The following is a 13,677-nucleotide window of genomic DNA, read 5'->3' on the forward strand; positions in this document are numbered from 1 at the left end:
ATAAGCAGCAGCACAACCAGAGGTTATGGCTTGCCAGACCGTTTAACATAACATCTCTGTGCCCTCCAGATTCCCCAGAAGTGGGGGCTTTTCGGAAAAAAAACCCCAGCAGAGTATATAAACAGAGTGTATAAGCAGCTGCACAACCGGAGGTTGTGGCTTGCCAGACTGTTTAACATAGGGGCATCTCTGTGCCCTCCAGATCCCCCAGAACTGGGGGCTCTGTCCCAGGCCCCCATTTGTCACAATGTGTTTGCAGACATTGATCTCTGTGCCCTAGAACGCTGAGAAAATGGCGTCCGCAGCGAGGAGAGGGGGCGGGGCCTACTCTGAGAGCAGGACGGAGGGCAAATGAGGCATACAGGGGAGGGAATCTTTCCTCAGTGAGGAGTGTCCCTTCCCTGTGCTGAGCAGCCGGTGGGCGGAGCCACCCTGTCTAACTGCACTGACTGACATAGAATCGAAACTAGGCCTCAGGCGAAGCCGGGGCCTAGATTTAAACATGCGGCCAGCGTGCAGGCACCATCGGCGCGGTTCTCCAGTGAAAACTGGAGAACCGGCCGGAAATGTTAAAACATACATATAACACATTCTCCCCCACAAATAAAGTACAAGGGACCCCTAGAAAGACCACTTTCTGTGGTAATAACGTCTCAGTACTTAGCTTGAGACGCAGGTGCCAGGTCCCTGGGGGGTCATCGCTCCGTCCGGCAGGATCCTGAACAGGGCTGCGGATGGAGACCGGTCTCCTGCAAAGCAGTGAGAACCGTGATGGCTCCCACTTCAAACCAGAGCCCCAAGGGATGGCGAAGGAGCGCGGCATGTGAAGGCTCCAGCCCTGAAATCAACCTTAACAGCACCGCCGACACAGTGGGGTGAGAAGGGACATGTCGGGAGTCCAGATTGGACCCGCTTTTCTTCCAAATCTTTGAAATCAAAAATCAAAAATCAGAGGATGCATGTGTGTGTGTGACCTCCTGAACACAAAGCATTGAACTGGTTGGATTTGTCATCCGGGGAGTGTATATGCTCGGAGGGAGGAGCTACACTTTTAGTGTAGTACTTTGTGTGTCCTCCGGAGGCAGAAGCTATACACCCATGGTTTGGGTCTCCCATAAGGAACGATAAAGAAATTCTCTTTTTCTTTATCGTTCCTATGGGAGACCCAGACAATGGGACGTCTCAAAGCAGTCCATGGGTGGGAATAAACAGAAAAACTAAGAAGTAGGCGGAGCCTAACTTCACAAATGGGCGACAGCCGCCTGAAGGATGCGTCTGCCCAAGCTCGCATCTGCCGAAGCATGAGCATGCACTTGGTAGTGCTTTGAAAAGGTATGCAGGCTAGTCCAAGTGGCAGCCTGACAGACTTGCTGAGCCGTAGCCTGGTGCCTGAAAGTCCAAGAGGCACCGACAGCTCTGGTCGAGTGTGCCTTGATCCCCGGCGGGGGAGGCACCTGAGAACACTGGTAGGCATCCGAAATGGTCGACCTAATCCAACGGGCTAAGGTCGGCTTAGAAGCAGAGAGGCCCTTACGCCGACCTGTGGTTAGCACAAAAAGAGAGGTGCACCGCCTAAGAGCAGCGGTGCGAGACACATAGATCCGGAGAGCACGCACCAGATCCAGAGTATGCAACGCTTTTTCAAAGCGATGAACAGGAGCCGGACAAAAGGAAGGTAGGGTAATGTCCTGGTTAAGGTGGAAAGGAGAGACCACCTTAGGAAGAAAGTCCGGAGTCGGACGGAGAACCACCTTGTCTTGATGAAAAACCAAAAAAGGTGACTCCGAAGAGAGCGCAGCCAAATCAGAGACTCTCCTGAGGGAAGTTATGGCCACTAGAAAGAAGGGAATTTTGTTACTTACCGTAAATTCCTTTTCTTCTAGCTCCAATTGGGAGACCCAGACGATTGGGTGTATAGCTACTGCCTCCGGAGGCCACACAAAGTATTACACTAAAAAGTGTAAGGCCCCTCCCCTTCTGCATATACACCCCCCGTGGGATCACGGGCTGCTTCAGTTTTAGTGCAAAAGCAAGAAGGAGGAAAGCCAATAATTGGTTAAACAATTCAATCCGAAGGAACATCGGAGAACTGAAACCATTCAACATGAACAACATGTGTACCCGAACAACCAAAAATCCCGAAGGAACAGGGGCGGGTGCTGGGTCTCCCAATTGGAGCTAGAAGAAAAGGAATTTACGGTAAGTAACAAAATTCCCTTCTTCTTCGGCGCTCCATTGGGAGACCCAGACGATTGGGACGTCCAAAAGCAGTCCCTGGGTGGGTAAATTAATACCTCAAGTTTGGACTGTAAAAACAGCCCTTCCCTACATGGAGGCAACCGCCGCCTGCAGGACTCTTCTATTTAGGCTGGCATCCGCCTAAGCGTAGGCATGCACCTGATAACGCTTGGTGAAGGTGTGCAGACTCGCCCAGGTAGCCGCCTGGCACACCTGCTGAGCCGTAGCCTGGTGCCATAATGTCCAGGACGCACCCACGGCTCTGGTAGAATGGGCCTTCAGCCCTGATGGAACCGGAAGCCCAGCAGAACGGTAGGCTTCAAGAATTGGTTCCTTGATCCATCGAGCCAGGGTGGATTTGGAAGCCTGCGACCCTTTGCGCTAACCAGCGACAAGTACAAAGAGTGCATCCGAGCGGCGCAGGGGCGCCGTGCGGGAAATGTAGATTCTGAGCGCTCTCATCAGATCCAACAAATGCAAATCCAATTCATATCGATGAACTGGATGAGGACAAAAGGAAGGTAAGGAGATATCCTGACTGAGATGAAAAGGGGGATACCACCTTAGGGAGAAACCCCGGAATCAGGCGCAGCACTACCTTGTCTTGGTGAAACACCAGGAAGGGAGCTTTGGATGACCGCGCTGCTAGCTCGGACACTCTCTGAAGAGACGTGACCGCTACCAAAAAAGCCACTTTCTGTGAAAGTCGAGAAAAGTGAAACATCCCTCAGAGGCTCAAAGGGCGGCTCCTGGAGAGCAATTAGTACCCTGTTCAGATCCCGTGGGTCTAACGGCCTCTTGTACGGAGGGACAATGTGACAAACCCCCTGCAGGAACGTGCGTACCTGAGGAAGTCGTGCTAGGCGCTTCTGAAAGAATACAGACAGCGCTGGGACTCGTCCGTTAAGGGAGCCGAGCGACAAACCTTTTCCCAAACCAGATTGTAGGAAGGAAGGAAAAGTAGGCAATGCAAATGTCCAGGGAGACACTCCCTGAGCAGAGCACTAAGATAAGAATATCTTCCACGTCTTGTGGTAGATCTTGGCAGACGTCGGCTTCCTAGCCCTGTCTCATGGTGACAATGACGTCTTGAGATAATCCTGAAGACGCTAGGATCCAGGACTCAATGGCCACACAGTCAGGTTCAGGGCTGTAGAATTCAGATGGAAAAAACGGCCCTTGGGACAGTAAGTCTGGCCGGTCTGGTAGTGCCCACGGTCGGCCGACCTTGAGATGCCACAGATGCAGGTACCACGACCTCCTCGGCCAGTCTGGGGCGACGAGGATGGCGCGGCGGCAATCGGAGCTGATCTTGCGTAGCCCTCTGGGCAACAGTGCCAGAGGGGGAAACACATAGGGTAGCTGGGACTGCGACCAATCCTGAACTAAGGCGCCTGCCGCCAGAGCTCTTTGATCGTGAGACCGCGCCATGAAAATCGGGCCCTTGTTGTTGTGCCGAGACGCCAGTAGGTCGACGTCCGGCCTCCCCCAGCGGCTACAGATTTCTTGAAACCCGTCCGGGTGCAGAGACCATTCCCCTGCGTCCATGCCCTGGCGACTGAGGAAGTCTGCTTCCCAGTTTTCTACGCCCGGGATGTGAACTGCGGATATGGTGTATGCTCTGTCTTTCACCCACATCAGAATCCGCCGGACTTCCTGGGAGGCTTGCCGACTGCGTGTTCCGCCTTGGTGGTTGATGTATGCCACCGCTGCGAAGTTGTCCGACTGAATTCGGATCTGTTAGCCTTCCAGCCTCTGCTGGAAGGTTTGCAGGACAAGATACCCTGCCCAGATTTCCAGAACATTGATCTGAAGGGTGGACTCCTCTGAAGAGAGTCCTTGCCCGTCTGAGAAAGGGGTACGTTCCTGTCTAGGGACGTCGACTTCCCATCCCATTGGCGAAGAATGTCTTATAGAAGTGGACGCAGATGAAACTGCGCGAAAGGGACTGCCTCTGCATGAGGCGTCTTAAGGGGTGTGACTGGCCTTGAAGGAGAGACTGCACCCCCGTCTGTAGTGAACGCTGTATGTTCAGCGGGAGCTGCACTATCGCTGAGAGAGTGTGAAGCTCCATGCCAAGATATGTCAGCGATTGGGTCGGTGTCAGATTTAACTCTGAACAGTTGATGATCCGCCCGAAACTCTGGAGAGTCTCCAGCGCCACGTTCAGGCTGTGTTGGCATGCCTCTTGAGAGGGTGCCTTGACAAGTAGATCGTCCAAGTAAGGGATCACAGAGTGACCCTGAGAGTGCAGGACTACTCCCACTGCTGCCATGAACTTGGTGAAAAGCCGTGGGGCTGTCGCCAGACCGAAGGGCAGGGCTACGAACTGAAGATGCTCGTCTTCAATAACGAAACGTAGCCAACACCGGTGCACTGGAGCAATCGGCACGTGGAAATAAACATCCTGATGTCTATTGACGCTAGGAAATCTCCTTGAGACATTGAGGCAATGACGGAGCGGAGGGATTCCATCCGGAACCGCCTGGTTGTCACGTGCTTGTTGAGCAGGTTTAGGTCCAAAACGGAACGGAAAAAGCCGTCGTCTTTTGGTACCACAACCAGATTGGAGTAAAAACCGTATCTTGTTCCTGAGGAGGAACAGGGATTACCACTCCTTCTGCCTGCAGAAGAGCATCGGCTCGGTCGGGAGGTGAGGAAGTTCTGAAGATCTAGTCGGAGGACGAGAACAGAACTCTATCCTGTACACGTGAGACAAAATGTGTCTCACCCACCGGTCTTTGACCTGTGGCAGCTAAATGTCGCCAAAGCGGGAGAGACTGCCACCGACCGCGGATGCGGAGAGAGAGGGCTGAACGTCATGAGGAAACCGCCTTGGTAGCGGTTCCTCCGGCTGCCTTCCTTGGGCGTGATTGAGCCTGTCAGGAATCTGCGCCTCTCTGAGCCTTTTGAGTCCTTTTGGACGAGGACAATTGGGACCTGCCCGAGCCTGGGAAGGACCGAAACCTCGACTGTCCCTTCCTCTGTTGTGTTGTTTGATCTGGGCTGTTGTAAGGAAGAGTCCTTACCCTTGGACTGTTTAATGATTTCATCCAATCGCTCACCAAACAGTCTGTCACCAGATAATGGCAAACTGGTTAAGCACTTTCTTGGAAGCAGAATCCGCTTTCCATTCCCTCAACCACAAGGCTCTGCGTAAAACCACGGAGTCGGCGAACGCCACTGACGTACGGCTCGTAGTGCAGACATTGCGAGGTTAAGGACGCCATCTGCGGCACAGATGTACATGTGACAGTGTCCACGTGCGCAAGACCAGCTGAAATAGCTTGGAATGCCCATACGGCTGCGAATGCCGGAGCAACCGACACGCCGATAGCTTCATAGACAGAGTTCAACCAGAGGACCATCTGTCTGTCAATGGCATCTTTAAGTGAAGTCCCTTCTTCCACTGCAACTATGGATCTAGCCGCAAGCCTGGAGATTGGGGGATCCACCTTTGGACACTGGGTCCAGCGCTTGACCACGTCAGGGAGAAAAAAGGATAACGTGTATCCTTAATACGATTGGAGAACGCTTATCTGGATAAGTGTGGTGTTCCCGGATTGCTTCTCTGAAGTCAGAGTGGCCAGAAAAGTACTCAAAATACGCTTGAGATACTGAAAAGGGATTTCTCCTGCTGTGAAGCTGACTCCTCCACCGGAGGAGCTGAGGGAGAAATATCCAAGATTCCCTTGATGGACGCTAGGAGATCATTCACTATGGCGTCACCATCCGGAGTGTCCGGATTGAGAGCGGTCTCAGGATCAGAGTCCTGATCAGCTACGTCTGCCTCATCATACAGAGAGTCCTGCTGGGACCCTAACCAGTGATGAAGCCGAGTGCCGCTCCCAGCGAGCTCGCTTAGACTGTCTGGGACTGTCCGTGTCAGAGCCTGCGCCCTGGGATGCATGGGACCCCCCCGGAGCACTGATTTGTTCCAAATGAGGGCGGCCAGGGAGCATTGTATCAACATTGCCCATGGTCCGTCTGGACTGCAAAGTCTCTAAGATGTTAGTCACAGTCACAGACAATCTATCAGCCGAAACTGCAACTCCGTCCCTGTCCCTGGACAGGGTTCACAGGTGGTTTCTTTGGCCACCTCTAGCAGAGACCCCGGCAGACTAAGTGCTACAGGGGAGCATTGCACACAATGGGTACAGTGGAACCTGCCGTGTGGAACAGTATCACGTGCAGTACAAGCAGCATAAAAAGCCTGTGCCTTGGCACCCTTTCTTTTTTGCTGCTGTTGTCTAGCCATCTATAGCCAAGAATAGCGACCGTACAGTGCAATGTATAGCATACAAGCAGAAACTACAAATGAACACTTCAGCACATGCAGTACAAGCAGCATAGAAAGCCTGTGCCTTAGCACCCTTGCTTTTTTGCTGCTGTTGTCCAGCCATCTAGGAGTATATAGCCAGGAATAGCGACCGTACAGTGCAGTGTATAGCATACCAGCATAAAGTACAAATGAACACTTCAGCACATGCAATACAAGCAGCCTAGAAAGCCTGTGCCTTAGCACCCTTGCTTTTTGCTGCTGTAGTCTAGCCATCTAGGCATAAAGTACAAATGGCATTAGTGGGGTCAGCACTTCAGGTGCTGCTTACCGCCCGCACAAAGGCGGGTGTGTGGTCGCCCGAATCCTGTGACTGGTTGCCCAGAGCTTGTCTCCCTTCTCCAGCCCAGACTCGTGCAGGAATGGCTGCCGGCGTCTTGCGAAGAGGGGCGGGCCGTGGGCGTGCCCCCGACAAGAGCGGGAAACTGGCGTCCCACTGTGTCCAGTGAAGGGGGCTGGAGAATGCAAAGCAGACTCCAGCTCTCGGCGCTGACTTTCTGTACAGCGTCCCGCCCCTCCCCTGACTGGCAGGGCTGGGGGCGGGAACGAAGCGAAAACTAGGCCGCAAAGCCGGGGACTCGAGTAATAAGCGCGGCCGTCCTATGTGCACGGCCAGCGCGGAAGTCCCCGGCGCACCACAAGTCCCAGCCGCGCCACAGTGTAAAACACCCCGCAGCGGCCGGCGCGGCAGTTTCTAACACATAAATTCACTCAGCTAAGCTGCAGTGAATAATAGCACAAGCGCTCCGCGCTGTTGTCCCCGGCGCACTAACACTCCCAGCAATGCTGGTGTGTGTGTGCGCGATGTGTACGGGGACACAGAGTACCTTAATGTAGCAGGGCCCTGTCCCTGACGATACCCAGCTCCATATCCAGCAGGTTCTCCGGGTCTGTGGATGGAGCTCGGTCTCAGTGCCTGGAGACCGGTAAGATCCCACTTCACCCAGAGCCCCGAGGGGGGATGGGGAAGGAAAACAGCATGTGGGCTCCAGCCTCCGTACCCGCAATGGGTACCTCAACCTTAACAAACACCCGACAAAAGTGGGGTGAGAAGGGAGCATGCTGGGGGCCCTAGTATGGGCCCTCTTTTCTTCCATCCGACATAGTCAGCAGCTGCTGCTGACTAAAAACAGTGGAGCTATGCGTGGATGTCTGACCTCCTTCGCACAAAGCATAAAACTGAAGCAGCCCGTGATCCCACGGGGGGTGTATATGCAGAAGGGGAGGGGCCTTACACTTTTTAGTGTAATACTTTGTGTGGCCTCCGGAGGCAGTAGCTATACACCCAATCGTCTGGGTCTCCCAATGGAGCGCCGAAGAAAACCACTTTCTGTGAAAGACGAAACAAAGAAACCTCCCTAAGAGGCTCAAGGGGGGGTTTCTGCAAAACCGTGAGAACCAAATTGAGGTCCCAGGGATCCAAGGGCCGCCGGTAAGGCGGAATGATGTGAGACGCACCCTGCAAGAAGGTGCGGACCTGAGCCAGCCGGGCGATACGCCGCTGGAACAGCACTGACAGAGCCGAGACTTGTCCCTTGAGGGAATTGAGGGACAGTCCTAGCTGCAGACCGGACTGTAGAAAGGACAGAAGGGTCGGCAAGGAAAAAGGCCAAGGAGGATGGCCGGAAGAGCGACACCAGGACAGGAAAATTTTCCAAGTCCTGTGATAGATCTTGGCAGAGGAAGACTTACGGGCCCGAGTCATAGTGGAGATGACTTCAGGAGGGATACCAGAAGTCGTCAAGATCCAGGACTCAAAAGCCACGCCGTCAATCTGAGAGCCGCAGAATTCTGGCGGAAAAACGGACCTTGTGAGAGAAGGTCTGGACGGTCCGGAAGATGCCACGGCACCTCTACGGACAGATGGAGCAGGTCTGGGTACCAAGCTCGCCTGGGCCAGTCCGGAGCAATGAGGATGACTCGACGGCCCTCCATTCTGATCTTGCACAGAACTCTGGGTAAGAGAGCTAGAGGGGGAAACACGTAGGACAGACGAAACTGGGACCAGTCTTGAACCAGAGCGTCCGCGGCGAATGCCTAAGGATCGTGGGAGCGAGCCACGTAAACCGGAACCTTGTTGTTGTGACGGGATGCCATTAGGTCCACGTCCGGAGTGCCCCACTTGTGGCAGATTGACTGAAACACTGCCGGATGCAGGGACCACTCGCCACTGTCCACGGTTTGACGGCTGAGATAATCTGCCTCCCAGTTTTCCACGCCTGGGATGTGGACTGCGGATATGGTGGACTTGGAGTCCTCCGCCCATTGAAGGATGCGTTGTACCTCCAACATTGCCAGGCGACTGCGTGTCCCGCCTTGGTGATTGATGTAGGCAACCGCTGTCGCGTTGTCTGACTGGACTCGGATGTGCTTGCCCGCCAATAGGTGGTGAAAAGCTAGGAGAGCCAGAAGCATGGCTCTGGTTTCCAGCACATTGATCGAGAGGGCTGACTCGGACGGAGTCCAAGTGCCCTGTGCTCGGTGGTGGAGACATACCGCTCCCCAGCCGGATAGACTGGCATCCGTGGTGAGGATCACCCAGGACGGGACCAGGAAGGAGCGTTCCTGAGACCGAGAGAGGGGCCGAAGCCACCACTGAAGAGATCTCCTGGTCTGTGGCGACAGAGCCACTAACCTGTGCAAGGAGGAAGGCCGCTTGTCCCAACAGCGGAGAATGTCCAGCTGCAGTGGACGCAGATGGAACTGGGCAAAGGGAACAGCCTCCATTGACGCCACCATCTGACCCAGCACCTGCATCAGGTGCCTGATGGAATAACGGCGGGGCCTCAGCAGAGAGCGCACCGCCAGTTGGAGGGGCTGCTGTTTGATTAAGGGCAACTTCACAAGTGCCGGCAGAGTCTCGAACTACATCCCTAGGTACGTGAGCCTCTGGGTCGGAGTCAGAGTGGATTTGGGCAGATTGACAAGCCACCCGAATTGGGCTAGAGTGGCGAGAGTGAGCGAGACACTCCGCTGACAGTCTGCGCTGGATGAAGCCTTGACTAGAAGGTCGTCCAGGTAAGGAATCACTGCCAACCCCTGGAGGTGCAGAACCGCAACCACTGCTGCCATGACCTTGGTGAATACCCGAGGGGCCGTGGCTAACCCAAAGGGAAGAGCCACGAATTGGAAATGTTCCTCTCCGATTGCAAAACGTAGCCAACGCTGGTGTGAAACTGCAATTGGCACATGCAGATAGGCATCTCTGATGTCGATGGATGCCAGGAAATCCCCTTGGGTCATTGAGGCAATGACTGACCGCAGAGACTCCATGCGAAAATGCCGCACCTGAACATGCTTGTTGAGAAGCTTGAGATCCAGGATGGGCCGGAAGGAACCGTCCTTTTTGGGGACTAGGAAGAGATTTGAGTAGAAACCTCTGAACCGTTCCCGGGCGGGAACCGGTACAATTACTCCGTTGGCCTGCAAGGATGCCACGGCCTGAGAGAAGGCGGCGGCCTTGGAGCAGGGGGGAGTTGACAGAAAAAATCTGTCTGGCGGGCTGGAAGAGAATTCTATCCTGTAGCCGTGGGAGATGATATCCCGCACCCACTGATCGGAGACGTGTTGAAACCACGCGTCGCCAAAGTGGGAGAGCCTGCCACCGACTAAGGACGTTGCTGGCGCGGACAGATAGTCAAGAGGAGGCTGCCTTAGTGGCAGCAGCTCCTGCGGTCTTCTGTGGACGCGCTTTTGTGCGCCAGTTGGATTTTTGGTCCTTGGCTGAGTTAGTGGACGAGGCCGAGGGCTTAGAGGACGACCAGTTGGAGGAACGAAAGGAACGAAACCTCGACTGATTCCTACCCTGGACAGGTTTCCTGGTTTTGGTTTGTGGCATGGAAGTACTCTTCCCGCCAGTAGCTTCCTTAATAATTTCATCCAGCTGTTCACCGAACAGCCGGGACCCAGCAAAAGGGAGTCCAGCAAGGTACTTCTTTGAAGAAGCATCTGCCTTCCACTCTCGAAGCCACAAGATCCTGCGGATAGCGAGGGAATTAGCCGAAGCCACCGCAGTGCGGTGAGAAGCCTCCAGCATGGCAGACATGGCATAGGATGAAAAAGCTGAAGCTTGGGAAGTTAAGGTAACCATTTCGGGCATAGATTCCCTGGCAAGGGAATGCATCTCCTCTAGAGAAGCAGAGATGGCTTTGAGAGCCCACACTGCTGCAAAAGTCGGGGAGAACGAGGCCCCTGCCGCCTCACATACAGATTTGGCCAGAAGGTCAACCTGGCGGTCAGTGGAATCCTTAAGAGAGGTGCCATCAGCCACTGATACAACGGTCCGGGCTGAGAGTCTAGACACCGGGGGGTCTACCTTTGGTGAATGAGCCCACTCCTTGACCACCTCAGGTGGAAAGGGAAAACGGTCATCAGAACCACGCTTTGGGAAGCGTTTGTCAGGACAGGCCCTAGGCTTGGTCACAGCGGCCTGAAAACTGGAGTGGTTAAAGAACACACTCTTTGTCCTCTTAGGCGAGGTAAACTGGTGCTTTTCTGCCAGAGAAGGTTGTTCCTCTGATACTGGCGGATTGAGATCCAGTACAGAATTAATGGACGCAATCAAATCACTAACATCTGAGTCACTTTCGGACAGATCAATGGGGCACATGGAGTTAGCCTCCGAGCCCCCTGTAAAGGTATCCTCCTCGTCCTGCGAGTCAGCTTCTAAAACAGAGCCGCGGGACGAGGAAGGAGAGGGAGCCCTGCGTCTCCTCTTAGGAGGACGGGGTCTGGGACCAGATGATGTGAGCTCCGGTCCTAAGAGAGCCCTAGCAGCAGACGCACCCTGTGAAGGGGGCTGATGCATGTTCAGCAAAGTCCTGGACAGCTGTCCCATGGAGTCGGCAAAAGATTGGGAGATAGACCTAGATAAGGATTCTACCCAAGCCGGGGGTTCAGCCACAGGAGCCGGAGCAGCCGGAGAGACCACTGGGGGTGCGATTCCAGGCTGAGGCATCGTCAGGTTAGAGCAGGCATCACAATGTGGATAGGTGCTCGGTTCAGGCAGTAGGAGCTTACATGCAGTGCATACTGAATACAGCTTTGGAGCCTTGCTCCTCGTGTGAGACATGCTGCTGGAATGGGGGCTCTGCCAGAATGACCCCCAGAGAGTATATACAGAGGTCCACAACCAGAGGTTGTGGCTTACCAGACCGCTGGAGCGGTGTTGTGTGCCCTCCAGATCCCGAAGCCCGGACCCCCAAGCACCTCAGCAGGGATGCTGCAGACCAGTGCTGATCGAAAGGAAAACGCTGAGAAAATGGCCACCGGAGCGAAGAGAGGGGGCGGGACTTACTCTGGGAGCGGGATCTGGAGGGCCATAGAGACTTACAGGGGAGGAGACATGTACTCAGTGAGGAGTGTCCCTCCCCTGTGCAGAACGGCCGCTGGGCGGAGACGCGCTGTCCCTCTGCATGAATGACATGCGAGGGCAGTGAAACCGAAACTAGGCCTCGGGCGAAGCCGGGGCCTAAATTTGAGCGGTGCGGCCGGCGCGCAGGCACCATCGGCGCGGTTCTCAGGCGACAGCCAGAGAACCCGCCGGAAATGTCATAAAACACACTCAGCACACTCTCCCACAACAATAAAGTACAGGGACCCCCAGTATATAAACGTCTCAGGTACTTAGCTTGCTGAGACGCAGGGTTCCAAGTCCCTGGGGATGAGTGCTCCGGTCCAGCAGGATCCTGAAGGGCTGCGGATGGAGACCGGTCTCATGCCAAGCATGGAGAACCGTGCTGGCTCCCACTCCAAGCCAGAGCCCAGGAGGGATGGTGAAGGAGCACGGCATGTAAGGCTCCAGCCTTGGAATCAACCTTAACAGCACCGCCGACACAGTGGGGTGAGAAGGGACATGCCGGGGGTCCAGGCTTGGACCCGCTTTTCTTCAAACTCTTTCCAAAAATCAAAAATCAGATGAGAATGCATGTGTGGATGTATGCCTCCTGAACACAAAGCGATAAACTGGCTAGATCTGGTTCTCCAGGGGGTGTATAATCTCAGAGGGAGGAGCTACACTTTTGAGTGTAGTACTTTGTGTGTCCTCCGGAGGCAGAAGCTATACACCCATTGTCTGGGTCTCCCATAGGAACGATAAAGAAAATAACAAAACCTTGAAAGGATGTGCCTCCTACAGACACTAAGCTAAAACTGAGGTTGCCTGGCCCAGCCAGGGGGTGTATACTGCAGAGGAGGAGCTAATGCTTTTTGCATCTACTTAGTGTTCTCCTATGGATAGGCAGCATAACACCATGGTCCTGTGTCCCCCAATGAGGCGTCAGAAAAATATGCAAATGTTCTCATCAGAGGGGAAGAGAACCTGAACTCTAGTGTCCCCTATTGGAGGTAAAAATCCTGAAAGTCAATATAGTCATTTAATTTACCAGAGGAGCATAGCATGGTTTATAAGCCTCCTGAAGAGGCAATTTACATATTTAAAAGGAGACAGACATTTACTCAAATTCAGAAACCGTGAGTACATACACTATGTATAAAACCATCCCCCACAACACATATCTAATAAGAGACAACTGTTATGTCTCCTTACCTGGGTCTTGAATAATCTTTGCTCTATTCTTGGAGAAGACTGTCGACCTTTGGATAAAGGCGGCCAGGACCATGGCTTTGCTGTCCACTTTGTACGCCTGCTCCTCCTGACACAGGATACAAGTAACCAGCTGACACTGCTCAACAAACCTCGTCTGGTGAGGGCCCAATGCAACAAGCTTGGCGTCCAGCAACGCGGGTCCGCTGTTGAAAGTTTTAAAAAAAAAAAAACCTCTGTCAAAGTAAGCTCACTGATGGATTTTCAGTTACTTCATTTTGCAGACAACAATGTACAGGGTACCAAAAGAGCCTATAAGGCTACTTTCACACTTGCGTTGAACGGCATCCGTTGCATTGCGCTGTGTAACGGATGCGTTGCATATAGTGGGACAACTGATGCAACGGATTGTACAAAATAACGCAATCCATTATAGTTTTTTTTTTCTTGACTTAACACATCTGGGCATGCGCAGTAGTGTAAAGACGGTTGCGTTAACGGAATCCGCCACCATAGGCGTCCATTATAAAAACAACGGACGCCGACGGAATCCTGC

The 13,677-nt window shown here is 53.8% G+C and overlaps 1 protein-coding gene across 2 annotated transcripts in view; it reads right to left on the minus strand.

Moving 5' to 3' along the window:
* The window catches only part of UBR2 (ubiquitin protein ligase E3 component n-recognin 2), a 394,151-nt gene that overhangs the window by 104,290 nt on the left and 276,184 nt on the right, over window positions 1–13,677 (minus strand). For both annotated transcript variants that reach the window (XM_075339174.1, XM_075339175.1), the window contains exon 30: window positions 13,125–13,327. In XM_075339174.1, coding sequence (XP_075195289.1) covers window positions 13,125–13,327 — 203 coding nt within the window. The remainder of the gene's footprint in view (window positions 1–13,124; window positions 13,328–13,677) is intronic.

The sequence above is a fragment of the Anomaloglossus baeobatrachus genome, chromosome 3, assembly GCF_048569485.1.
Source record: "Anomaloglossus baeobatrachus isolate aAnoBae1 chromosome 3, aAnoBae1.hap1, whole genome shotgun sequence".
NCBI classification, from domain to species: domain Eukaryota; kingdom Metazoa; phylum Chordata; class Amphibia; order Anura; family Aromobatidae; genus Anomaloglossus; species Anomaloglossus baeobatrachus.